This window comes from Larus michahellis, chromosome 22 (assembly GCF_964199755.1).
Source record: "Larus michahellis chromosome 22, bLarMic1.1, whole genome shotgun sequence".
Taxonomy (NCBI): domain Eukaryota; kingdom Metazoa; phylum Chordata; class Aves; order Charadriiformes; family Laridae; genus Larus; species Larus michahellis.
In genome coordinates this window covers 3,831,842-3,858,483 of record NC_133917.1, presented here as the reverse complement: position 1 = coordinate 3,858,483, position 26,642 = coordinate 3,831,842, and the positions used below count along the sequence as shown (strand labels likewise).

Genomic DNA, 26,642 nt, shown 5'->3' with positions numbered 1-26,642 from the left:
CGTTCGCCCTGACCGCGGCACCGGCCCCGGTACCGGCCCCGCCCGCCCGGCCCCGGCCCAGCCCCGGCCCCGGCCCCGGCCCCGGCACCCCCGGCATCACCCCCGGCACCCCCCCACCGGGCGCGGGGGACCGACCCCCCCAGGTACCGGCACCGGGCGGGGGGAGGCCCGGGGCGCGGGGTGGGGGGGGGGAGTGGGGGGCGGAGAACCGGGATGTGGAGTGGGGGGGGTAGGACCAGGGATGCGGCCGGGATGCGGGGGGGGGTGGGGGGAAGAAGTCGGGGGGGGCACGTGCTCCCCTCCCCCACCCCCGCACGCCTGGGTCCCCGGTGGGGGGGGGCCGCACCCTCCCCTTCCCCCGCCCCCCCCCCCGGACGCCTGGGTCCCCCCCGGGGGGTCTCGTTGCGGGAAGGGGTGGGGGGGGAGGGGGGCAGGAGCGGCCTCTTGCACACGCGTGTGCCCCCCCAGCGCGTGTGTGCGCTCGCGCACACGTGTGACCCCCCCCCCTCGGTGAGGGACCGGCACCCCCCCCGCGCGCGTGGGGCCTTGCACACGCGTGTGCAAGGCGTGCAGGCCCCGTGCGTGCCCCCCCCCCCCCCGCACGTACACACACCCCCCCCGGCACGCTTGTGCATGGCCTTGCACACGCGTGTGCACACACACACACCCCACCCCGCACGCGAGCGTGCCCACCCCCGCGAGGCGGTGCACCCCCTTGCACACGCGTGTGCACGCCCCTTGCACGCTTGTGGCCCCCCCCACGCGTGTGCACCCCTGCAAGCGTGTGCAACCCTTGCACACGCGTGTGCCCCCCCCAAAGCCTGCACCCCCTCGCACACGCGTTTGCCCCCCCCTCCATGGCCATGGGCCACCCCCAGGCCTCTGCACCCCTTGCACACGCGTGTGCCCCCCCCACGCGTGTGTGCCCCCCCTCACATATGTGTGCCCCCCCCGCTTGTGCACCCCCTTGCACACGCGTGTGCCCCCCCCTCCATGGCCGTACCCCCCCCCCCCCCCAGGCCTCAGCCCCCCCTCACACACTCCTGTGCGCCCCCCTCCCGCACACGCGTGTGCCCCTCCCACTCCCCCCCCCTCCCCATGTCGCGACAGGGCGCCATGTCCCGACAGGCCGCGGCGGGGGGGACCCTCTCCCCCGCTCCTCCCCCCCCCTCCCCGCTCCGCTCTGTCGCGACAGGGGGGCCGGCGCTGGCGCGTGTCGCGACAGAGCCCCTCCCCCCGCGCCCGCGCGTGGCCGGTTCCCCCGCTTCTGCCTCAGTTTCCCCCTGCGGGGGGGGGGGGGGGGGCGGGGAAGAGCGGGAGGCTCCATCCCTGACCGGGATGACGTCACCGCGTGACGTGATGTCACCACGGGGGGGGGACGGGGGGGGACGGGGGACACGCGACACCTGGAGGGGCGGGTCGTGTCCCCCCGTCCCCCCACCCCGGACGCCCGGGTCCCACGGGGTGACACTAAGCCCCGCCCCCCCCCGCGGTGACTCACCCCCCCCCCCACCTAATTTTAGTGATGACCTCACCCGCGGCGCCGCTGTTGCCATGGCAACAACCCCCCCATTCCCCCCCCCCCCCGCCCCCCCCCCAAATTTTCAGGGGACCTGGATCGGGCCGGCCCCCCCCCACACCACGCTCGGCCCCCCCCCCCCCCCCGGGCCCCCCCCCTCGACGCCTTTCCCCCCCCCCGCCCCCCGCCCCGGCCCTGCCTCAGTTTCCCTCCCGCGCGTTTGCACGCTGCCTGGTGCTCGCACGCGCCTGTGCGCGGGCTTGCACGCTCGTGGGCCCTCTTGCACGCTCCTCCACGCGCTTGCACGCTCATGCCCCCCCTTGCACGTTCATGCGCCCCCTTGCATGCTCGTGCAACCCCTTGCACGACTGCATGCGCTCTTGCATGCTTGTGTGCCCTCTTGCACGCTCATGCACCCCCTTGCACGCCTGAGTACCCTCTTGCATGTTCATGTGCCCCCTTCCAAGCTTGTGCACCCCCTTGCACGCTCGTGCGCACTCTTGCATGCTCGTGTGCCCCTTTGCACGCCTGTGCGCCCCCTTGCACGCCTGTGTGTCCCCTTGCACGTTCATGTGCCCCCTTGCAAGCCCGTGCACCCCCTTGCATGCTCATGCGCACTCTTGCACGCTCATGTGCCCCCTTGCACGCCTGCGTGCTCTCTTGCACGCTCATGCGCACTCTTGCATGCTCGTGCGCACCCTTGCACACGCATGCACCCACTTGCACGCCTGCGTGCTCTCTTGCATGCCTGCGTGCCCTCTTGCACGCTCGTGCACCCCCTTGCACGCCTGTGTGCCCTCTTGCATGCTCATGCACCCCCTTGCACGCTCATGTGCCCCCTTGCACGCCTGTGTGCCCTCTTGCACGCTCACGCACCCCCTTGCACGCTCATGCACCCCCTTTCATGCCTGCTTGCCCCCTTGCACGCTCGTGTGCCCCCTTGCATGCTCATGCACCGCCTGCACGCCTGTGTGCCCTCTTGCACGCTCATGTGCCCCCTTGTACGTCTGTGTGCCCCCTTGCACACCTGTGCACCCCCTTGCACGCTTGTGCTTCCCTTTGCACGCTCATCCACGTGCTTGCATGCTTGTGCGCCCCTTCCCCCGCACGTGCATCCACGTCGCACGCTCGTGTGCCCCCTTGCACACTTGTCCGCCCTCTTGCCCTCCTTTCCACTCTTGCCCCCCCTGTGTGCACCTTGCACGCGCACGGGAGGAGGGGGTGGCGAGTGCACGAGGGGGTGCACGCGCACACACACACACACACACACAGCCTGGGGGGGGACACACGCAGCGGGGGGGGGGGGATCCACGTGTTGGTGTGCACACGCGTGTGCAAGGGGCTGCACGGGGCGGCCAGGGGCGTAGGGCTGGGCACGGGGGGGTGCATGCGTGTGCGAGGGGGTGCACACGCGTGTGCGAGGGGCATCCAGGTGCGGGGGGGGGGCGCACCTACGCGCTGGGGGTGCTCACACGTGTGCGACTGCACACGTGGGTGCGGGGGGGGGGGCTGCACACGTGGGGCTCCACACGTGGGTGCAAGGGGGTGCGCGTGCACGTAAAGGGGTGCCCATGGGTGTAAGGGGGGGGGGTGCCCATGGGCGCAGGGGGTGCACACGCGTGTAAAGGGGTGCACACACGTGTGGGGATGCACGCATGGGTGCGGGGTGGGGGGGGGGGCGCACGTGGGGCTCCGCAGGGGGGTGCCCGTGGGTGGAAGGGGGTGCCCATGGGTGCCTGGGGGGGTGCCCGTGGGTGCAATGGTGGGGGGGGTTCCAATAGCTGCAATGGGGGTGACAATGGGTGCAGTGGGGGTGCTCATAGGTGCAATGGGGGGTGCCCATGGGTGCAATGGGGGGGTCCCAATAGCTGCAATGGGGGTGCCCATGGGTGCAATGGGGGGGTCCCAATAGCTGCAATGGGGGGGTGCCCATGGGTGCAATGGGGGGGTCCCAATAGCTGCAATGGGGGGGTGCCCAAGGGTGCAATGGGGGTGCCCATGGGTGCAATGGGGGGTGCCCATGAATGCAATGAGGGGGTACCCATGGGTGCAAAGGGGGGGGGTCCAATAGCTGCAATGGGGGGGTGCCCATGGGTGCAATGGGGGTGCTCATAGGTGCAATGGGGGGGGGGTCCAATAGCTGCAATGAGGGGGGTGCCCAAGGGTGCAGTGGGGGTGCTCATAGGTGCAATGGGGGGGTGCCCATGGGTGGAATGGGGGGGGGTCCCAATAGCTGCAATGGGGGTGCCCCTGGGTGCAATGGGGGGGGGGATGTGTTCCAATAGCTGCAATGGGGGTGCCCCTGGGTGCAATGGGGGGGGTGCCCATGGGTGCAATGGGGGGGGGTCCCAATAGCTGCAATGGGGGGGTGCCCAAGGGTGCAATGGGGGTGCTCATAGGTGCAATGGGGGGGTGTGTTCCAATAGCTGCAATGGGGGGGTGCCCATGGGTGCAGTGGGGGTGCTCATAGGTGCAATGGGGGGGTGCCCATGGGTGCAATGGGGGGGGGGTGTGTGTGTTCCAATAGCTGCAATGGGGGTGCCCCTGGGTGCAATGAGGGGGTGTCCATGGGTGCAATGGGGGGGGGTGCCCAAGGGTGCAATAGGGGTGCTCATAGGTGCAATGGGGGGGTGCCCATGAATGCAATGAGGGGGTGCCCATGGGTGCAATGGGGGGGGTGTCCCTGGGTGCAATGAGGGGGGTGCCCATGGGTGCAATAGGCGGTGCCCCTGTGTGCCGTGGGGGTGCCCCCCGCTGACCCTCCCCCCCGCGCAGGCCGGGGGCCGCGGGGGCCGCGGGGGCCGCCCCGCCATGGCCTGCCTGCACGAGACGCGGACGCCGTCGCCCTCGCTGGCGCTGGCCTCGGACGGGACCCCCGAGCAGGAGCTGACCCCCACCCAGTGCGTCCTGCGCGACGTCCTGCCCGCCGCCCCCGCCGCCCCCGCCGCCCCCCCCGAGGCCTGGCCCCGCCGGGGGGGTCCCCGGCACCCCGAGCTGGGGCCCGAGGGTGCGGGGCCCCTGGCCCCCGAGGGCGCCCACCTGCGCTGCCAGGCCGGGGGGGGGTTCCTGGAGGGGCTCTTCGGCTGCCTCAAGCCCGTCTGGACCATGATCGGCAAAGCCTACGCCGCCGAGCACAAGCACCCCCAGGAGGGTGAGGGGGCGCCGTGGGGCAGGGAGGGTGCCAGGGGGCAGGGAGGGTGCTATGGGGCAAAGGAGGAGGCGATGGGGCAAAGGAGGGGGAAATGGGGAAGGGAGGATGCTGTGGGGCTAAGAGGGTCCTATGGGGCAGGGGGGGTGTAAGGGGGCAAAGGAGGTTGCTATGGGGCCAGGAGGGTGCAATGGGGCAAAGGAGGGGGCAATGGGGCAAAGAAGGGGGCAACGGGACAGGGAGGGTGTAATGGGGAAAGGAGAAGGTGATGGGGCAAAGAAGGGGGCAAGGGGTCAGGGAGGATGCTGTGGGGCTAAGAGGGTCCTATGGGGCAGGGGGGGTGTAAGGGGGCAAAGGAGGTTGCTATGGGGCCAGGAGGGTGTAATGGGGCCAGGAGGGTGCTATGGGGCAGGGAGGGTGTAATGGGGTGAAGGAGGGTGCAGGGGGGCAAAGGAGCGGGTGTGGGTGCAGTGGGGGTGCCGTGGGCATGGGGGTGCCAATGTGGGGGTGCTGCAGGCGTGGGTGCACCGTGGGGTGCCGATGTGGGGGTGCTGTGGGGGTGGGGGTGCCAATGTGGGGGTGCTGATGTGGGGGTGCACCATGGGGTGCCGATGTGGGGGTGCTGTGGGTGTGGGGGTGCCAATGTGGCGGTGCTGTGGGGGTGGGGGTGCACCATTGGGTGCCGCCGTGGGGGTGCCGTGGGTGGGGGTGCACCGTGGGGTGCTGATGTGGGGGTGCTGTGGGGGTGGCGGTGCTGCTGTGGGGGTGCCATGGGTGGGGGTGCACCGTGGGGTGCCGCCGGGGGGGTGCCGGGGGGGTGGGGGTGCTGCCGTGGGGTGCTGAGGCGGGGGTGCGGCGGGTGCCCGCAGACCCCTGGGAGGTGCCGTTCGAGGAGATCCTGGACCTGCAGTGGGTGGGCAGCGGGGCGCAGGGCGCCGTCTTCCTGGGCCGCTTCCACGGGGAGGAGGTGGCCGTCAAGAAGGTGCGGGACCTGAAGGAGACCGACATCAAGCACCTGCGCAAGCTCAAGCACCCCAACATCATCACCTTCAAGTGAGCGCGGGTGCTGCTGGCGCGGGGCGCGGGACGGGATTGGGCACAGGCTTGGGGACACCATGGGCATGGGGACACCAGGGGATTGGGGACACCAAGGACACGGCATGGTCATGGGGTGGGCACGGGGACACCATGGGCACGGGGACACCATGGGCTTGGGGAGACCAAGGACATGGCATGGTCGTGGGATGGGCACGGGGACACCATGGGCACAGGAACACCATGGGCTTGGGGAGACCAAGGACACGGCGTGGTCATGGGATGGGCCCAGGGACACCATGGGCATGGGGACACCATGGACACGGGGACACCATGGGCTTGGGGAGACCAAGGACACGGCATGGTCATGGGATGGACGTGGGGACACCATGGGGACACCATGGACACAGTGTAGGACATGGGATGGGCTTGGGGTCACCATGGGCTTGGGGACACCATGGGCACAGCATGGTTGTGGGATGGGCATGGGGTCACCATGGGCATGGGGACACCATGGGCACAGCACGGACACAGCATGGTCATGAGATGGGCATGGGGACACCATGGGCACAGCACGGACACAGCATGGTCATGAGATGGGCATGGGGACACCATGGGCACAGCACGGACACAGCATGGTCATGAGATGGGCACAGGGACACCATGGGCACAGGGACACCATGTGCACAGCATGGACACGGCATGGTCATGGGATGGGCGTGGGGACACCATGGGCAGAGCATGGACATGGTGTGGGCATGGGATGGGCACAGGGACACCTTGGACATGGCATGGTCATGGGAGGGGTGTGGGGACACCATGGACATGGCATGGACACAGTGTGGGCATGGGATGGGCATGGGGACACCATGGGCTTGGGGACACCATGGGCAGAGCACGGACACAGCATGGGCGTGGGATGAGCATGGGGACACCATGGGCACAGCATGGACACGGCATGGTCATGGGATGGGTGTGGGGACACCATGGGCATGCCATGGGCATACCATGGGCATGGAGTGTGGTTGTGGCATGGACAAGGCATGGTCATGGGGAACACCATGGGCGCGGGGCATGGACATGGCGTGGGGCATGGAACATGGACATGGCATGAGCAAGCCGTGGGCATGGGGCATGGAGATCATGGGTATGGGGCCTGGAGAACACCACGGGCACAGGGCACAGACACAGCATGGGCATGGACACGGTGTGGGGCATGGACATGCCATGGGCATGAGGGATGGAGGCATGGACATGGCACGGGCATGGACACAGCGAGGGCCATGGACACGCCATGGGCATGGGGAACAGCACGGGCACGGGGCATGGACACGCCATGGGCACAAGCACGAACATGGCATGAGCATGGACATGCCGCAGGTACAAGCATAGAGGTCATGGCCATGGCATGGGCATGAACATGGCACGGGCCATGGACGTGCCATGGGCATGGGGAGCACCATGGGCACAGGGCATGGACACGCCATGGGCATGGGGAGCACCATGGGCATGGGGCATGGGGAACACCATGGGCACGGGGTATGGACACGCCATGAGCATGGGGAACACCATGGGCACGGGGCATGGACGCACTGTGAGCATAAACATGGACACGCCGTGAGCATGGGGAGCACCATGGGCATGGGGCATGGACACGCCGTGAGCATGGGGAGAACCATGGGCACGGGGCATGGACACGCCGTGAGCATGAACATGGACACGCCATGGGCATGGGGAGAACCATGGGCACGGGGCATGGACACGCCGTGAGCATGAACATGGACATGCCATGGGCATGGGGCACGGACATGCCATGAACATAGACACGCCATGAGCATGGCCATGGCCATGGCATGGTCACAGGCACGGCCACGCCATGCGACAGGCACAGAGGTCCCGGCCATGGCATGGGCGTGGGGCAGAGCAGCATGGCATGGACCTGGGTGGGCAGGACACGGCATGGACACGGGACACACTGGCACGTCCCACACGTGGCACAGGGGACAGCCACACAGGGGACAGGTCTGTCACAGACGGGGCACTCCTGGCACAGGGTGACGTGGGTGCAGACGGGTGGCCTGGTGCTCCGGCGCCGATGGGTGCCCGGCTGCAGGTGGGTGCCCCAACTCAGATGGGTGCCCCGGTGCTACCGGGTCTCTGGGTGCAGAGGGGTGCCCATGGTGAAGACGGGTGCTCCTGGTGCTAACACGGGGGGGCTTGGTGCCCCAGTGCTGATGGGTGCTGATGGGGACCTGAGTGTAGATGGGTGCCCTAGAGAAGCTGAATGTCCTGGAGAAGTTGGGTGTCCTGGAGAAGTTGGGTGCCCTAGAGAAGTTGGGTGCTGTGGAGATGTTGGGTGCCCTAGAGAAATTGTGTGCCCTGGAGAATTTGGGTGCTCTGGTGAAGCCAGGTGCCCTGGAGATGTTGGGTGCTGTGGAGATGTTGGATGCCCTAGAGAAGTTGGGTGTCCTGGAGAAGTAAGTTGGGGGTGCTGGAGAAACTGGGTGCCCTAGAGAAGTTGGGTGCTGTGGAGAAGTTGGGTGCCCTAGAGAAATTGGGTGCCCCGGTGAAGTTGGGTGTCCTGGAGAAGCTGGGTGCCCTAGAGAAGTTGGGTGTCCTGGAGAAGCTGGGTGCCCTAGAGAAGTTGGGTGCTCTGGTGAAGTTGGGTGCCTTGGTGAAGCTGAGTGCCCTGGAGAATTTGGGTGCCCTAGAGAAGTTGGGTGTCCTGGCGATGTTGGGTGCCCTGGTGCAGCTGGTTGCCCGGGTGCTGCTGGGTGCCCCGGCTGGCCAGGCGGCGGGTGCTGAGGGTGCCGCTGTGCCCGCAGGGGTGTGTGCACCCAGGCACCCTGCTACTGCATCATCATGGAGTTCTGCGCCCAGGGCCAGCTCTACGAGGTGCTGCGCGCCGGGCGCAAGGTCACCCCCTCCCTCCTCGTCGACTGGTCCATGGGCATCGCCGGCGGCATGAACTACCTGCACCTCCACAAGATCATCCACCGCGACCTCAAGTCGCCCAAGTGAGCGGGGCTGGGGGCTCAGGGAGCACCCACGGGTGCTGGGGAGGGGGGGGTGCCCCAGGCGGTGACGTGCTCGTGATGGTGCCGTGCCCGTGGCGGGGACATGCATGTGGCGGTTGCATGATCATGGCAGTGCCATGCCCATGGTGGTACATTGTCCTCAATGGTTGCGCGTCGGTGACAGTTGCATGCCCATGGTGGTGCCATGGCCATGGTGGTGCCATGCCCACTGGTGGTGCCATGGCCGTGGTGGTGACGGTGCTGTAACCCTGGTGGTGGTGTGTCCATGACGGGACCATGCTCATGGCAGTTGCATGACCATGGTGGTGGCATGTCCATCCGTGGTGGTGGCATGTCCATGACGGGACCATGCTCATGGCAGTTGCATGACCATGGTGGTGGCATGTCCATCCATGGTGGCGGCATGTCCATGACGGGACCATGCTCATGGCAGTTGCATGACCATGGTGGTGGCATGTCCATCCATGGTGGTGGCATGTCTATGACGGGACCGCCATGCATTGGTGGTGCCATGGCCATGGTGATGACATGTTCATGGTGGTGACATGTCCTTGGTGGTACCATGGCCATGGTGGTGCCCATGGTAATGCAATGCCCATGGCAGTTGCACACCTGCAGCAGTGCCATGTCTATGGTGGCTGTGTGTCCATGGCGGTGACATCTCCATGGCGGTGACATCTCCATGACAGTGGCATGCGTGTGGCAGTGCAATGAACATGGTGGTTGCATGTCCATGACAGTTGTATGACCATGTCAGTGCCATCCCCACGGTGGTTCCATGCCCATAGCAATTGCATGCCCATGGTGGTGCCATGTCCATGGTGGTGGCATGTCCATGATGGGATCATGCTCATGGCAGTTGCATGTCCATGATGGTGCCATGGCCATGGTGGTGGCATGTTCATGGCACTGACATATTCTTGGTGGTGCCATGGCCATGGCGGTGCCATGTTCATGGCACTGACATATTCTTGGTGGTGCCATGGCCGTGGTGGTGCCATGTTCATGGCGATGATACGTCCTTGGTGGTGCCATATTCATTGATGGTGCCATGGCCATGGTGGTGGCATGTCCATGATGGGACCACCGTGCGTTGGTGGTGCCATGGCCATGGTGGTGCCATGGCCATGATGGGACCATGCTCATGGCGGTGCCATGGCCATGGTAGTGGCATGTCCATGACGGGACCACCATGCGTTGGTGGTGCCATGGCCATGGTGGTGCCATGTTCATGGCACTGACATATTCTTGGTGGTGCCATGGCCATGGTGGTGCCATGTTCATGGCGATGATACATCCTTGGTGGTGCCATGCTCATTGATGGTGCCATGGCCATGGTGGTGGCACGTCCGTGACGGGACCATGCTCATGGCAGTTGCATGCCCATGGTGGTGCCATGCCCATGGTGGTGCTGTGGTGGTGGCATGTCCATGATGGTGTTGTGCCCGTGGTGGTGGCATGCCCATGACCCGATGATGCTCATAGCAGTTGCATGCGGTGGCGGTGCCGTGCCCGTGTCATTGGCGTGGCGCTGAGCGGGTGCCCCCCAGCATGCTCATCACCTACGACGACGTGGTGAAGATCTCGGACTTCGGCACCTCCAAGGAGCTCATTGACAAGAGCACCAAGATGTCCTTCGCTGGCACGGTGGCCTGGATGGCACCCGAGGTCATCCGCAATGAGCCCGTCTCCGAGAAGGTTGACATCTGGTGAGGGTGCAGGGACCTCGGGGACATGGGGGACATGGGAGCCTCAGGGACACCAGGGAGCTATGGTGGCACCGGGGACACAGCAAGACGGGGGTCTTTGGGAGGCACTGGGGACACCGGGGGGCACAGGAAGGGTTGGGGACAATAGGAACGGGGGGACATTGGCGATACCAGTGAGGACATTGCAAGGACAGGGATGAGGGACATCGGGGACCACAGGAGGGGCAGGGGACACCGGGGCCACCAGCATGGGCAGAGGCAGGGAGGGGACACCGGGGCAGGGTGGGAGACAGCGGGAGGACACTGGGGGTGCCCAACCATGGGCGACGGGGGTCGTGGGTGACGGGGACCGTGGGGGTGTCCCCAGGTCCTTCGGGGTGGTGCTGTGGGAGCTGCTGACGGGGGAGATCCCCTACAAGGACGTGGACTCCTCGGCCATCATCTGGGGGGTGGGCAGCAACAGCCTCCACCTGCCCGTCCCCTCCGGCTGCCCCGACGGCTTCAAGGTGCTGCTGCGCCAGTGCTGGTGAGTGCACCCACGGGGACGCCCCGCTTGGGGACACACACCCCCCCCCCCCCCGCCTTGGGTGACACCCCACGGGGACACCCTAGATGGGGCCACGCCACGGGCACCCACGCCGTGGTGGAGTCATCCCATGGGGGACACCCCCCCCCCGCCCCACCATGGGCACCCCACTGTAGGGACCACCATGAGGGACCTGCCACCGTGCTCATAGGGACCCCCATCCTGGGGGGGGGGAGGGTTGTCCATGGCCCCCCGCCCCCCACCAGGCTGCACCCCGGGCACCGCTGCCCCTCGGGTGCCCCACTGTCTCCTGTGCGCCCTTCTCTGCCCCTGCTCCCAAAAAGCCCCGGCACTGCGTCACCCCCTGGCACCCACCTGCCCCCCACCCCCCCAACCCCCCCACCAAAGCCCCCACCCAGCGCCCTGCCGCTCCCCCCAGGAACAGCAAGCCCCGGAACCGGCCGTCCTTCCGCCAGATCCTGCTGCACCTCGACATCGCCTCCGCCGACGTCCTCTCCACCCCCCAGGAGACCTACTTCAAATCCCAGGTACCCACCACCCGGCACCCCACCACCCCTGGACCCCCGGCACCGGGGACCCCACCACCCGGCACCCCACCACCCCTGGACCCCCAGCACCGGGGACCCCACCACCCGGCACCCCACCACCCTGGGACCCCAACACCCTGGCACCCCACCACCCCTGGACCCCTGGCACCCGGGACCCCACCACCCGGGACCCCACCACCCCTGGACCCCTGGCACTGGGGACCCCACCACCCAGGACCCCAGCACCCCGGCACCCCCGAACCCCGGGACCCCCAGCACCCCACCACCCCTGGGCCCCCGGCACCCAGGACCCCACCACCTGGGACCCCACCACCCAGGACCCCAGCACCCCTGGACCCCCGGCACCTGGGACCCCACCACCTGGGACCCCACCACCCTGGCACCCCAGAACCCCGGGACCCCCAGCACCCCAGCACCCCACTACCTGGGACCCCAGCACCCAGGAGCCCAGCACCCCGGGACCCCTGGTACACAGGGACCCCCCATGATACCCATCACCCCAGGACCCCCAGCACTCTGGGCCCCCCCCCAGCACCCAGCACCCCCCCATCACCCCAGGACCCCCAGGATACCCAGCACCCTGGGTCCCCCCCCAGCACCCAGGACACCCCCAGCACCCCAGGAACCCTAACACCCAGGGACCCCCAGAATACCCAGCACCCTGGGCCCCCCCCAGCACCCAGCACCCCCCATCACCCCAGGACCCCCATCACCCCGGGACCCCCAGGATACCCAGCACCCTGGGCCCCCCCCTGCACCCAGGACCCCCCCAGCACCCCAGGATACCCAGCACCCTGGGCCCCCCCCCAGCACCCAGGACTCCCCCAGCACCCCAGGAGCCCTAACACCCAGGGACCCCCAGGATACCCAGCACCCTGGGCCCCCCCCCAGCACCCAGGACTCCCCCAGCACCGCAGGAGCCCTAACACCCAGGGACCCCCAGGATACCCAGCACCCTGGGCCCCCCTCCCCAGCACCCAGGACCCCCCCAAGCACCCAGAGGCATACAGCACCCTGGGACCCCCCCCACCCCGCCCCGCGCACCCCCAAACCCCGCAGGAGACCTGCTTCACACCCCAGTGACTGGGGGGGCTGGCGCTGGGGCAACTGGTGCCAGTGGGAGCCAGTGCCCGGGGTATCCTTGCCCAGTGTATCCCAGCACTCGTGGAAGCTGCTCCCAGTATATCCCAGTGCCTGGAGCAGCTGCACCCGGGTAACGCAGTGACCGGGCCGTCTCGTGCCCCTGGGAGCCCAGGGTGCCCAGTGACTATGGTGGCCAGTGCCCACAGTAGCCGGTGCCCAGGGTGCCCAGTGCTTGGGTTGCCCAGTGCCCACAGTAGCTGGTGCCCAGGGTGCCCAGTGCTTGGGTTGCCCAGTGCCCACAGTAGCCGGTGCCCAGGGTGCCCAGTGCTTGGGTTGCCCAGTGCCCACAGTAGCCAGTGCCCGGGTTGCCCAGTGCCCTCAGTAGCCAATGCCTGGTGTACCCAGTGCCTGCAGTAACTGGTGCCCAGGGTGTCTGGTGCCCACGGTAGCCAGTGCCCAGGGTGCCCAGGGCCCAGGGTGTCCAGTGACCGTGGTAGCCAGTGCCCAGGGTGCCCAGTGCCCAGGGTGTCCAGTGACCGTGGTAGCCAGGGCCCAGGGTGCCCAGTGCCTGCCATACCTGGTGCCCAGGGTGCCCGGTGACCTCAGTAGACAATGCCTGGGGTGCCCAGTGCCTGCAGTAACTGGTGCCCGGGGTGTCCGGTGCCCACGGTAGCCAGTGCCCGGGGTGCCCAGTACATGTGGTAGCCAGTGCCCAGGGTGCCCAGTGCCCACAGCACCCAGTGCCCAGGGTGCCCGGTGCCTGTGGTAGCCAGTGCCCAGGGTGTCCGGTGACCGTGGTAGCCAATGCCCGGGGTGCCCCGAGCCTGCAGTAACTGGTGCCCGGGGTGTCTGGTGCCGACGGTAGCCAGTGCCCAGGGTGCCCAGTGCCCAGGGTGCCTGGTGCCTGTGGTAGCCAATGCCCAGGGTGTCCAGTGACCGTGGTAGCCAGTGCCCAGGGTGCCCAGTGCCTGCCATACCTGGTGTGCAGGGTGCCCAGTGCCTGCAGTAGCCGGTGCCCAGGGTGCCCGTTGACATCAGTAGCCAATGCCCGGGGTGCCCAGTGCCTGCCGTAAGTGGTGCCTGGGATGTCTGGTGCCCACGGTAGCCGGTGCCCACAGTAGCCAGTGCCCGGGATGCCCAGTACATGTGGTAGCCAGTGCCCAGGGTGCCCAGTGCCCACAGCACCCAGTGCCCAGGGTGCCCGGTGCCTGTGGTAGCCAGTGCCCAGGGTGTCTGGTGACCGTGGTAGCCAGTGCCCGGGGTGCCCCGTGCCTGCAGTAACTGGTGCCCATGGTAGCCAGTGCCCAGGGTGCCCGGTGTCTGCTGTACCTGGTGCTTGGGTGCCCGGTGTTCAGGGTGCCCGGTGCCTGTGGTAGCTCCTGTCCAGGGTGCCCGGTGACCTCAGTAGCCAGTGCCCAGGGTGCCCAGTACATGTGGTAGCCAGTGCCCAGGGTGCCCAGTGCCCACGGTAGCCAGTGCCAGGAGTGCCCGGTGCCTGCAGTAACTGGTGCCTGGGGTGTCCCGGTGCCCACGATAGCCAGTGCCTGGGTTGCCAGCTGCCTGTTGTACCTGGTGCTTGGGTGCCTGGTGCCCAGGGTGCCCCGTGCCCTCGGTAGCCAGTGCCCAGGGTGCCTGGTGCCTGCTGTAGCCAGTGCCAAGGGTGCCCGGTGCCCACAGAAGCCAGTGCCCGGGATGCCCAGTGCCCTCGGTAGCCAATGCCCAGGGTGCCCAGTGCCCACAGAAGCCAGTGCCCAGGGTGCCCAGTACAAGTAGTAGCCAGTGCATGGGGTACCCAGTGCCTGGGGTGCCAGGTGCCTACGGTACCTGGTGCTTGGGTGCCTGGTGCCCAGGGTGCCCAGTGCCCTTGGTAGCCAATGCCCGCAGTGCCCAGTACCCTCAGTAGCCAATGCTAGGAGTGCCCAGTGCCTGCAGTAACTGGTGCCCGGGGTGTCTGGTGACCATGGTAGCCGGTGCCCAGGGTGCCCAGTACAAGTGGTAGCCAGTGCCCACGGTGCCCAGTGCCCACAGCACCCAGTGCCCAGGGTGCCCGGTGCCTGTGGTAGCCGGTGCCCAGGGTGTCCAGTGACCGTGGTAGCCAGTGCCCAGGTGCCCAGTGCCTGCCATAGTTGGTGCCCAGGGTTCCCGCTGCCCGGGGCGCCCGATGCCTGTGATAGCCAGTGCCCAGTGTGCCTGGTGCCTGTGGTGGCTGGTGCCCAGTGCCTGTGGTAGCCAGTGCGCTGGGTGCCTGGTGCCCATGGTAGCCAGTACCCAGGGTGCCCAATGCACATGGTGGCAGGTGCCCGGTGCCCATGGTAGCCAGTGCCCAGGGTGCCCGGTACCCATGGTGGCCAGAGCCCAGGGTGCTCAGTGCCCGTGGTAGCCAGTGGCCAGGGTGCGGTGTGCCCATGGTGGCTTGTGCCCATGGTGGCTGGTGCCCAGTGCCTGTGGTAGCCAGTGCCCGTGGTAGCCAGTGTCCAAGGTGCCCACTGTTGGGGGTGCCCAGTGCCTATGGTAGGCAGTGACCAGGGTGCGGGGTGCCCATGGTGGCCAGTGCCCAGGGTGCCCATTGCCAGTGGTAGCCAGTGCCTAGAGTGTGGGGTGCCCATGGTGGCCGGTGCCCAGAGTGGCCCGTGCCCAGAGTGCCCAGTGCCCAGTGCCTGTGGTAGCCTGTGCCCAGGGTGCCTGGTGCCCATGGTAGCCAGTGTCCGAGGTGCCCACTGTTGGGCGTGCCCGGTGCCTGTGGTAGCCAGTGTCCAGGGTGTGGGGTGCCCATGGTGGCTTGTGCCCATGGTGGCTGGTGCCCAGTGCCTGTGGTAGCCAGTGCCCATGGTGGCTAGTGCCCAGTGCCTGTGGTAGCCAGTGCCCAGGGTGTGGGGTGCCCATGGTGGCCCGTGCCCATGGTGGCTGGTGCCCAGTGCCTGTGGTAGCTAGTGCCCAGGGTGCCCAGTACCCATGGTAGCCAGTGCCCAGGGTGCCCATTGCCAGTGGTAGCCAGTGCCCAGTGTGCGGGGTGCCCATGGTGGCCAGTGCCCATGGTGGCCAGTGCCCAGTGCCTGTGGTAGCCAGTGCCCAGAGTGCCCGGTGCCCATGGTGGCCGGTGCCCAGGGTGCCCAATGCACATGGTGGTAGGTGCCCAGTGCCCATGGTAGCCAGTGCCCAGGGTGCCCGGTACCCATGGTAGCCAGTGCCCAGGGTGCGGTGTGCCCATGGTGGCTTGTGCCCACGGTGGCTGGTGCCCAGTGCCTGTGGTAGCTAGTGCCCAGGGTGCCCATTGCCAGTGGTAGCCAGTGCCCAGGGTGCAGGGTGCCCATGGTGGCCAGTGCCCATGGTGGCCAGTGCCCAGTGCCTGTGGTAGCCAGTGTCCAGGGTGCCCGGTGCCCATGGTAGCCAGTGTCCGAGGTGCCCACTGTCGGGGGTGCCCAGTGCCTATGGTAGCCAGTGCCCAGGGTGCAGGGTGCCCATGGTGGCCGGTGCCCATGGTGGCCGGTGCCCAGGGTGCCCAATGCACATGGTGGCAGGTGCCCAGTGCCCATGGTAGCCAGTGCCCAGGGTGTCCGGTACCCATGGTGGCCGGTGCCCATGGTGGTCAATGCCCAGTGCCTGTGGTAGCCAGTGCCCATGGTGGCCAGTGCCCGTGGTGGCCGGTGCCCGCGGTAGCCGGTGCCCGCGTGCCGCAGGCGGAGTGGCGGGAGGAGGTGAAGCTGCACTTCGAGAAGATCAAGTCGGAGGGGACGTGTCTGCACCGGCTGGAGGAGGAGCTCATCAACCGCCGGCGCGAGGAGCTCCGGTGGGGCCCGGCCGCGGGGCACTGGGGACACTGGGGACACTGGGGACACTGGGGACACTGGGGCCAGGGCGGGGGCATGGCCATGGGGGCACCAGGGACATGGCGGGGGGGGACCAGGGCCAGGGCCGGGGGGGGATCAGGGGGCGCTGGCGTACAGGGAGGGCTGTTGGGTGGCTGTCCTTGCGCGTGGCGGACGCCGTGGGGTGCCGTGGGGTACCGTGGGGCGCCGTGGGGTGCCGCGCGTGCCAACGCCCCGGTGCCAGGCACGCGCTGGACATCCGGGAGCACTACGAGCGGAAGCTGGAACGCGCCAACAACCTCTACATGGAGCTCAGCGCCCTCATGCTGCAGCTGGAGCTCAAGGAGAAGGAGCTGCTCAGGTGAGGGGGCGCCCCCAGCACCCCCCCCCACCCCCCCCCCCCCCGGACCCGCCCCACGGCCGCGGCCAACGCCGCACCAACCCTATGGCCGCGGCCAACCCTATGGCCACCCGCCGTGGTCACGGCCAACCTTCTTAGCCAGCCCACGGCCAATCCTATCGCAAACCCGTGGCCACCCCGTGGCCAACCCTATAGCCACCCCATGGCCAGCCCTATAGCCACCCCATGGCAACCCTATATCCACCCCGTGGCCAACCCTATAGCCACCCCATGGCCAGCCCTATAGCCACCCCATGGCCAACCCTATAGCCACCCCATGGCCACCCCATGCCAACCCTATATCCAACCCATGGCCATGGCCAACCCTATATCTACCCCATAGCCACAGTCAAGCCTATATCCACCCCGTGGCCAGCCCTATAGCTACCCCATGGCCAATTCTATAGCCATCTCACGGCCATGGCAAACTCTGTATCCACCCCATGGCCACCTTGTGGCCATGACCAACCCTATATCTACCCCATGGCCATGGCCAACCCTATATCGACCCCATGGCCATGGCCAACCCTATACCCACCCCATGGCCACCCCATGCCAACCCTATATCCACCCCATGGCCGTGGCCAACCCTATATCTACCCCATAGCCACCCCATGGCCATAGTCAAGCCTATAGCCACCCCATGGCCAATCCTATAGCCACCTCATGACCATGACCAACCCTGTATCTACCCCATGGCCACAGCCAGCCCTATATCGACCCCTGTATCTACCCCATGGCCACGGCCAGCCCTATATCGACCCCATGGCCATGGCCAGCCCCATATCTACCCCATGGCCACGGCCAGCCCTATATCGACCCCATGGCCATGGCCAATTCTATACCTACCCCATGGCCACGACCAGCCCTATATCCACCCCATGGCCATGGCCAATTCTATACCTACCCCATGGCCACAACCAGCCCTATATTGACCCCATGGCCACAGCCAACCCTATATCTAGCCCATGGCCACAGCCAGCCCTATATCCACCCCATGACCATGTCCAGCCCTATGTCAACCCCATGGCCATGGCCAATTCTATACCTACCCCATGGCCACAACCAGCCCCATATCAACCCCTATGGCCACAGCCAGCCCTATATCGACCCCTATGGCCACAACCAACCCTATACCTACCCCATGGCCATGGCCAGCCCTATGTTGACCCCATGGCCATGGCCAATTCTATACCTACCCCATGGCCATGTCCAGCCCTATATTGACCCCATGGCCACAGCCAACCCTATATCTACCCCACAGCCACAGCCAGCCCTATATCGACCCCATGGCCAGCCCCATATCAACCCCTATGGCCACAGCCAGCCCTATATCGACCCCTATGGCCACAACCAACCCTCTACCTACCCCATGGCCATGGCCAGCCCTATATCGACCCCATGGCCATGGCCAATTCTATACCTACCCCATGGCCATGTCCAGCCCTATATTGACCCCATGGCCACAGCCAACCCTATATCTACCCCACAGCCACAGCCAGCCCTATATCGACCCCTATGGCCACAACCAACCCTATACCTACCCCATGGCCATGGCCAGCCCTATATCGACCCCATGGCCACGGCCAGCCCTATACCCACCCCATAGCTACCCTGAGCCGATGACCAGCCCTTACCCCACGGCCACCCCCCCGCAAGGCCACCCCCTCCCCAAGGCCATGGCCACCCCATGCGGCGTCCCCTGGGGGGGCGGGTGCCCACGCCGGGTCCCTGGCAGGCGGGAGCAGGCGCTGGAGAAGCGTTACCCCGGGCTCTTCAAGCCGCGGGCGCCGCGGGGGCTCCTGCACGGCAACGCCGTCGAGACCCTCATCAAGAAACGCAACGTCCCCCAGAAGCTCTCGCCCCACGGCAAGCGGTGCGCCCCGACGCCTGGGTCGGGGGGAGACCTGGGCAGGGGGGGGGGCGAGTAGACCCTGGAGGGGGGTGTCTGGGGGGTTCAGGTACCTGGGTGCTTCGTGGGAGGAGTGGGGGGGGCATGGATGTGGGGGTCCCTCAGGGTAGGGGTGTGGGGACATGGATGTGGGGGTCCTTGTGGGGCTGGGAGCCAGGTCCCCTGCGTCCTTTTGCGGCGGGGGGGGCGGGGAGTTGGGTGCCCCGGGGTCCGTTGGGGACAGGGGTGTGGGACAGGGGGTGCTGGGGTCCTTTGGGGTGGGGGGGGCGCTGGGGGTGCAGATGCCAGTGTCCCTTGGGCGGGGGGGGGGCTTTTGGGGGGGGTGTGGGGTTGGAAGGGGGGGGGGTGACAGGACCTTTTGGGGGGGGGGGGGGGGCGTGCTGGACACGGGGGTCTCTCCTGGCTGGGGGTGGGGGGGTGGGTTTGGAGGCGCTGGCCATGGGGGTCCCTCCTGGCTGGGGGGGGGAATTGGAGGGGGAAATCCAGGGGGAGGGGGAATTCCAGGGAGGGGGGAATTCCAGGGGCTGGCCATGGGGGTCCCTCCTGGCTGGGGGGGGGTTTGGAGGTTTGGACATGGGGGTCCCTCCTGGCTGGGGGGGGAATTGGAGGGGGAATTCCAGGGAGAGGGGGAATTCCAGGGGCTGGCCATGGGGGTCCCTCCTGGCTGGGGGGGGGGTTGGAGGGTTGGAGGTTTGGACATGGGGGTCCCTCCTGACTTGGGGGGGGGATTTGGAGGGGCTGGATATGGGGGTCCCTCCTGACTGGGAGGGGGGGGAATTGGAGGGGGAATTCCAGGGAGGGGGGAATTCCAGGGTCTGGCCATGGGGGTCCCTCCTGGCTGGGGGGGGGGCGGGTTTGGAGGGTCTGGATATGGGGGTCACCCCGCTCCTGGCTGGGGGCGGAATTCCAGGGTCTGGCCATGGGGGTCCCTCCTGGCTGGGGGGGGGGATTTGGAGGGTCTGGATATGGGGGTCCCTCCCAGCTCGGGGGGGGGATTGCAGGGTCTGGATATGGGGGGGGGGGGATTTGGAGGGTCTGGATATGGGGGTCCCTCCCAGCTGGGGCGGGGGGGGGGATTCCAGGGTCTGGCCATGGGGGTCCCTCCTGACTGAGGGGGGGGGATTTGGAGGGTCTGGATATGGGGGTTGGGGGTCCCTCCCAGCTCGGGGGGGGGATTGCAGGGTCTGGATATGGGGGGGGGGATTTGGAGGGTCTGGATATGGGGGTCCCTGCCGGCTGGGGGGGGGGGATTCCAGGGTCTGGCCATGGGGGTCCCTCCTGGCTGGGGCGGGGGGGGGGGGGGGGGCGGATCACAGGGGCTCCCGGGTGCCCGTGTTCCCGCCCGCAGCCCCCCCCGTGTGTCCCCCCCCCAGCCCCGACATCCTGAAGCCGGAGGTGCTGCTGCCCAAGCTGGACGCGGCCATGGCGCAGGTGGCCCTGCCGGGGTGTCCCAAGGGCCCCCCCTCGCCCGGCCGCAGCCGTCGGGCCAAGGGCCGCCATCGCAAAGCCGGACCCCGGGGGGGCTGCGGGGAACCGGGTCCCGAGACCGGACCCCCCCGGGGACTTCCCGGACCCCCCCCCACCGCCGCCGGCCCCGATCTCCTCGGGGGTACCCTGGAGGCTGCGGGCGCCCCCCCGGCCGCCGTCCCCGACGCGGGACCTGGGGGGGCGACGGGCACCCAAGGGTCCCCCCCGCCGCGGGCCCCGGCCCCCGGCGAGCCCGAGCGGGAGAGCGGGACCGGCCGGGGGGGCAAGGGGGGGCCCGGGCAGCACCTCACCCCCGCGGCGCTGCTGTACCGGGCGGCCGTCACCCGCGGGCAGGTGAGACACCCCCCCCCCCAGGACCCCCGGGTCCCATTTTTGGGGGGGAGACGACAGATTTGGGGGGGGGGGGCGGTGGCAGGACCCCCAGGTCCATCCCAGCCGTGGGGAGTGGGATGGATCCCTTCGGGGGGGGCGGGGGGGGAGTCAGACACAGGGGTCCCTCCTGAGTTGGGAGGGGGGGGGGCAGGATTATGGGTCCATCTCGGAGGGGGGGTCAGGACCTGTCCTTCCTGGGGTGAAAGGGGGGGCAGGACCCACGGATCCATCCTGGGAGGGGGGCAGGACCCATGGGTGCATCCTGGGGGGGGGGTCAGGCCCCATGGGTCCTTCCTGGGGTGAAGGGGGGGGGGGCAGGACCCATGGATCCATCCTGGGAGGGGGGGATCAGGACCCCTCTGTCCTTCCTGGGGTGAAGGGGGGGTCTTGGGACCCATGGGTGCATCCTGGGGGGGGGGGATCAGGACCCCTCTGTCCTTCCTGGGGTGAAGGGGGGGGGCAGGACCCATGGATCCATCCTGGGAGGGGGTCAGGACCCATGGGTGCATCCTGGGGGGGGGTCAGGGCCCATGGGTCCTTCCTGGGGTGAAGGGGGGGGTCTTGGGACCTATGGGTGCACCCCGGCGGGGGTCAGGACCCCTCTGTCCTTCCTGGGGTGAAGGGGGGGCGGGCAGGACCCACAGATCCATTCTGGGAAGGGGTCACGACCCATGGGTGCATCCTTGGGGATGGGGGGGGGTGTGTCAGGACCCATGCACCCATCTGGGGTGGAAGGGGGGGGTCTTGGGACCTATGGGTGCATCCTGGGGGGGTGGGTCAGGACCCCTCTGTCCTTCCTGGGGTGGAAGGGGGGGTCTTGGGACCTATGGGTGCGTCCTGGGGGGGGGGTCAGGACCCCTGTGTCCTTCTTGGGGGGGAGGGGGGGAGGTCAGGCCCCGTGGGTCCCTCTGGGGTGGAGGGGGGGGGGGTCAGGCCCCATGGGTCCCTCCCGAGGGGCAGCGGGAGGACCCCAACGCCCCCCCCCTCTGCCCCCAGAAGCGGGGGGTCTCGTCGGAGGAGGAGGAGGGGGAAGTGGACAGCGAGGTGGAGCTGCCGCTGCGGCAGAGGTGGGTGCTGACACCCCCCCACACCCCCCCCCCCGGCCCTGGGTGCCCACATCCCTTTGGGGGTCTGTGGGCCTTCGGACACCTGGGGTGGGTGCAGGGGGGGCTGGACAGCCAGGATGGGTGCTCTGGGGGGGGGTGGTCCATGGGTGCTCAGAGGCCTGTGATGGGTGCGGGGGGGGTGTCTATGGGTGGTTGGACACCTGGGGTGGGTGCGGGTGGGGGGTCCATGGGTAGTTGGAAGACGAGGATGGGTGCAGGGGGGGGTGGTCCATGGGCGCTCAGACCCCCGGGGTGGGCACAGGAGGGGTGTCTATGGGTCCTCAGAAGATCAGGATGGGTGCGGGGGGGTCAGTGGGTGCCCAGGATGGGTGCGGGGGGGGGGTCTGTGAGTGGTTGGACACCCAGGATGGGTGCCGGGGGGGGTCCATGGGTGGTTGGACACCCAGGTTGGGTGCGGAGAGGAGTCCGTGGGTCGTTGGAAGCCGAGGATGGGATGGGCATGGGGGGGGTGTCCATGGGTGGTTGGACCCCCAGGCTGGATGCTGGGGGGAGGTTCATGGGTGGTTGGAAGCCCTGGATGGGTGCAGAGGGTTGGTGGGTGCCCAGATGCCTGGGATGGGTGCATGAGGTCCATGGGTGGTTGGACACCAAGAATGGTTGCAGAAAGGAGGTCCATGGGTGGTTGGAAGCCCAGGATGGGTGCAGGGGGGTGGTCCATGGTGCTCAGAGGCCTGAGATGGGTGCGGGGTGGTGGTCCATGGGTGGTTGGAAGCCCAAGATGGGTGCAGAGGAGTCCATGGGTGCCTGGATGCCCAGGCTGGGTGTTGGGGTGGGGCAGAATCCATGGGTGCGGAGAGACCTGGGATGGGTGCAGGGGAGTGTGTGGATGGGTGGTTGGACACCCAGGTTGGGTGCAGGGGGGGTCAGTGGGTGCCCAGATGCCCAGGATGGGTACACAGAGGAGGGCCATGGGTGGTTGGACACCTGTGATGGTTGCAGAGAGGAGTCCATGGGTGGTTGGAAGCCCAAGATGGGTGCAGGGGGGGGTCCATGGGTGGTTGGAAGCCCAGGATGGGTGCAGGGGGGATCCATGGGTGGTTGGAAGCCCAAGATGGGTGCAGGGGGGGGTCCATGGGTGGTTGGAAGCCCAGGATGGGTGCAGGGTGGTGGTCCATGGGTGCTCAGAGACCTGGGATGGGCGCGGGGGGGGTCCATGGGTGGTTGGAAGCCCAAGATGGGTGTTGGGTGGTGGTCCATGGAGATGGGTGCAGGGTGGTGGTCCGTGGGTGGTTGGAAGCCCAGGATGGGTGCGGGGGAGGGTCCATGGGTGGTTGGAAGCCCAAGATGGGTGTTGGGTGGTGGTCCATGGAGATGGGTGCAGGGTGGTGGTCCGTGGGTGGTTGGAAGCCCAGGATGGGTGCGGGGTGGTGGTCTGTGGGTGGTTGGAAGCCCAGGATGGGTGTGGGGTGGTGGTCCATGGAGATGGGTGCAGGGTGGTGGTCCGTGGGTGGTTGGAAGCCCAGGATGGGTGCAGGTGGTCAACGGGTGCCCCGCTGCCCCGGATGGGTGCAAGGCCACGTGTGGGTGCGTGGACACCTGTGATGGTTGCAGAGAGGAGTCCATGGGTGGTTGGAAGCCCAAGATGGGTGCAGGGGGGATCCATGGGTGGTTGGAAGCCCAAGATGGGTGCAGGGGGGGGTCCATGGGTGGTTGGAAGTCCAGGATGGGTGCAGGGGGGATCCATGGGTGGTTGGAAGCCCAAGATGGGTGCAGGGGGGGGTCCATGGGTGGTTGGAAGCCCAGGATGGGTGCAGGGTGGTGGTCCATGGGTGCTCAGAGACCTGGGATGGGCGCGGGGGGGGGTCCATGGGTGGTTGGAAGCCCAAGATGGGTGCAGGGTGGTGGTCCATGGTGCTCAGAGACCTGGGATGGGTGCAGGGGGGGGTCCATGGGTGGTTGGAAGCCCAAGATGGGTGTTGGGTGGTGGTCCATGGAGATGGGTGCAGGGTGGTGGTCCGTGGGTGGTTGGAAGCCCAGGATGGGTGTGGGGTGGTGGTCCATGGAGATGGGTGCAGGGTGGTGGTCCATGGGTGGTTGGAAGCCCAGGATGGGTGCAGGTGGTCAACGGGTGCCCCGCTGCCCGGGATGGGTGCAAGGCCACGTGTGGGTGCGTGGACACCTGGGATGGGTGCAGGGTTGGGGGGTGTCTGTGGGTGGTCGGACAGCCGGGTCCTCACTCCCCCCACCCGCCACCCCCCACCCCCACCCCAGGTGGCCCCCGGGCATGAGCAAGCGCCAGTCGCTGTCGACCTTCAGCTCGGAGAACTTCTCGGACGGGGACGGGGACGGGGACGGGGACGAGGGGCACACGAGCGAGCCCTCGCACAGCGCCACCCCCGACGTGGGCAGCACCAACACGGACGAGCGCCCCGACGACCGCTCCGAGGACCTGCTCTCCCAGGGCTCCGAGATCCCCCTGGACGCCGCCCCCCCCGAGGGGCCCGGCCGCCGCCACGGGGGGCTCAGCCCCAAGGTGATGCCCCCCAGCCCCCGGGGGTGGTAGTGGGGAGCAGCACCCACAGCCCCCCCCTCCCCAGGGATGGGTGGGCACCCTGGGAGGGGGTGCTCCCAGGGATGGGTAGCACGGGGTGGGGGTCCCAAGGGTGGTGCTATGGGGTGGGGGGAGTCCCTAAGGTCCCCCGGGACGGGGTTACCAAGGGGAAAGGGGTCCCCCAGGGATGGGTGCCATTGGGGGGGGTCCCTCAGGGTCCCCCAGGGCTGGGTGCCATTGGGTGGGGGGTCCCCAGGGTCCCCCAGGGCTCATACTCCAGGGTGGGGGACCCCTGAACCCCCCCTAAAAAGGGATCAGCAAGGGGAAGGGGGTCCCCCAGGGATGGGTGCCATTGGGTGGGGGTCCCCAGGGTCCTCCAGGGCTTCTATTATGGGATAGGGGACCCATAAGCCCCCCCAGGAAGGGACTATCAAGGGGAAGGGGGGTCTCCCAGGGATGGGTGCCATTGGGTGGGGGGGTCCCTCAGGGTCGCCCAGGGCTGGGTGCCATTGGGTGGGGGGTCCCCAGGGTCCCCCAGGGCTCATACTACGGGGTGAGGGACCCCTGAGCCCCCCCAGGAAGGGATTAGCAAGGGGAAAGGGGTCCCCCAGGGATGGGTGCCATTGGGTGGGGGTCCCCAGGGTCCTCCAGGGCTTCTATTGTGGGATAGGGGACCCCTAAGCCCCCCCAGGAAGGGATTAGCAAGGGGAAGGGGGTCCCCCAGGGCTGGGTGCCATTGGGGGGGGGGGTCCCTCAGGGTCCCGCAGGGCTGGGTGCCATTGGGTGGGGGGTCCCCAGGGTCCCCCAGGGCTCGTACTACAGGGTGGGGGGACCCCTGAGGCCCCCCCTAAAAAGGGATCAGCAAGGGGAAGGGGGTCCCCCAGGGCTGGGTGCCATTGGGGGGGGTCCCTCAGGGTCCCCCAGGGCTGGGTGCCATTGGGAGGGGGTCCCCAGGGTCCCCCAGGGCTTGTACTACGGGGTGAAGGACCCCTGAGCCCCCCCAGGAAGGGATTAGCAAGGGGAAGGGGGTCCCCCAGGGCTGGGTGCCATTGGGGGGGGGTCCCCAGGGTCCCCCAGGGCTTGTACTACAGGGTGGGGGGACCCCTGAGGCCCCCCCTAAAAAGGGATCAGCAAGGGGAAGGGGGTCTCCCAGGGCTGGGTGCCATTGGGTGGGGGGTCCCCAGGGTCCCCCAGGGCTCGTACTACGGGGTGAGGGACCCCTGAGCCCCCCCAGGAAGGGATTAGCAAGGGGAAGGGGGTCCCCCAGGGATGGGTGCCATTGGGTGGGGCGTCCCCAGGGTCCCCCAGGGCTCATACTACAGGGTGGGGGACCCCTGAAACCCCCCTAAAAAGGGATCAGCAAGGGGAAGGGGGTCTCCCAGGGATGGTTGCCATTGGGTGGGGGTCCCTCAGGGTCCCCCAGGGCTGGGTGCCATTGGGTGGGGGTCCCCAGGGTCCTCCAGGGCTCGTACTACGGGGTGAGGGACCCCTGAGCCCCCCCAGGAAGGGATTAGCAAGGGGAAGGGGGTCCCCCAGGGATGGGTGCCATTGAGGGGGGGGTGTCCCTCAGGGTCCCGCAGGGCTGGGTGCCATTGGGGGGGGCTCCCCAGGGTCCCCCAGGGCTCTACTATGGGGTGGGAGACCCCTGAGCCCCCCCCCAGGATGGGGGTAGGAAAGGGAAGGGGGTCCCCCAGGGCTGGGTACCATGGGCTGGGGGGTGGGGGGGGGCCAGGACCAGTTACTACGGGTGTGTGGGGGGGTGTCCTCAGGGCTCTGCCTTGCAAAATGGGGGTGTGGAGGGGGGGGTGTCCCCCCCCCCCAACCAGCTGTGGGGCAAGAGGAGGCTCTGAGGATGTTTAACCCCCCCCTTAATCCCGCTCGCCCCCCCCCAAGGTCTCCGAGGACTCGGACTGCGACAGCGCGGAGCTGGATCACTCAGGCAGCGGCGAGGGGCCCCCCCGGCCCACGGCCCCCCCCGGCCTGTGACCTGTGTCCCCCCACCCCCCAACCCCCCCCCTGCACACACACACACCCCCCCACACGCCCCCCTCCCACTTGTACAGCCCCAAATATTTATATAAATATCTATGGATCTCTACGGAAAGCTCTGTGCTGTCTCTGTGCCTGGGTGGGGGGGGGCGGGGGGGGGGTCACTGGGGGGTTATTTTGGGGTGGGGGGGGATAGAGGTTGTCTCTCTGCCTCCTGTGTTTATGTAGGCCCTACTGCAATAGCGCCCCCCCCCCCCCCCCCCCCCCAAGATGGAGAAGGGACCTGTCTCCCAAGGACAGGCCAAGTTGGGGGCAGGGGGGAAGCAGGGGCTGAACCCCCTTAAAATCCCACTTCTTTACTGGTAGAACTGGGAGCACTGGACCCCCCCAGGGAGAAATGGGGGGGGGGGTAACTGCTCTTACCCCTGTG

At 67.9% G+C, this 26,642-nt stretch overlaps 1 protein-coding gene across 1 annotated transcript; it reads left to right on the top strand.

The window, feature by feature from the left end:
* MAP3K12 (mitogen-activated protein kinase kinase kinase 12) lies at positions 1-26,303 on the top strand. Its single transcript, XM_074564932.1, has 14 exons — positions 1-143; positions 4,295-4,670; positions 5,537-5,720; positions 8,528-8,719; positions 10,291-10,449; positions 10,817-10,975; positions 11,415-11,523; positions 16,305-16,414; positions 16,678-16,794; positions 18,572-18,709; positions 20,119-20,566; positions 21,602-21,672; positions 23,944-24,205; positions 26,117-26,303. The coding sequence occupies exons 2-14, from the start codon at positions 4,331-4,333 to the stop codon at positions 26,207-26,209; spliced, it is 2,382 nt and encodes a 793-aa protein (XP_074421033.1). The 5' UTR covers positions 1-143; positions 4,295-4,330; the 3' UTR covers positions 26,210-26,303.
* The last annotated feature ends 339 nt before the right edge of the window (positions 26,304-26,642 follow it).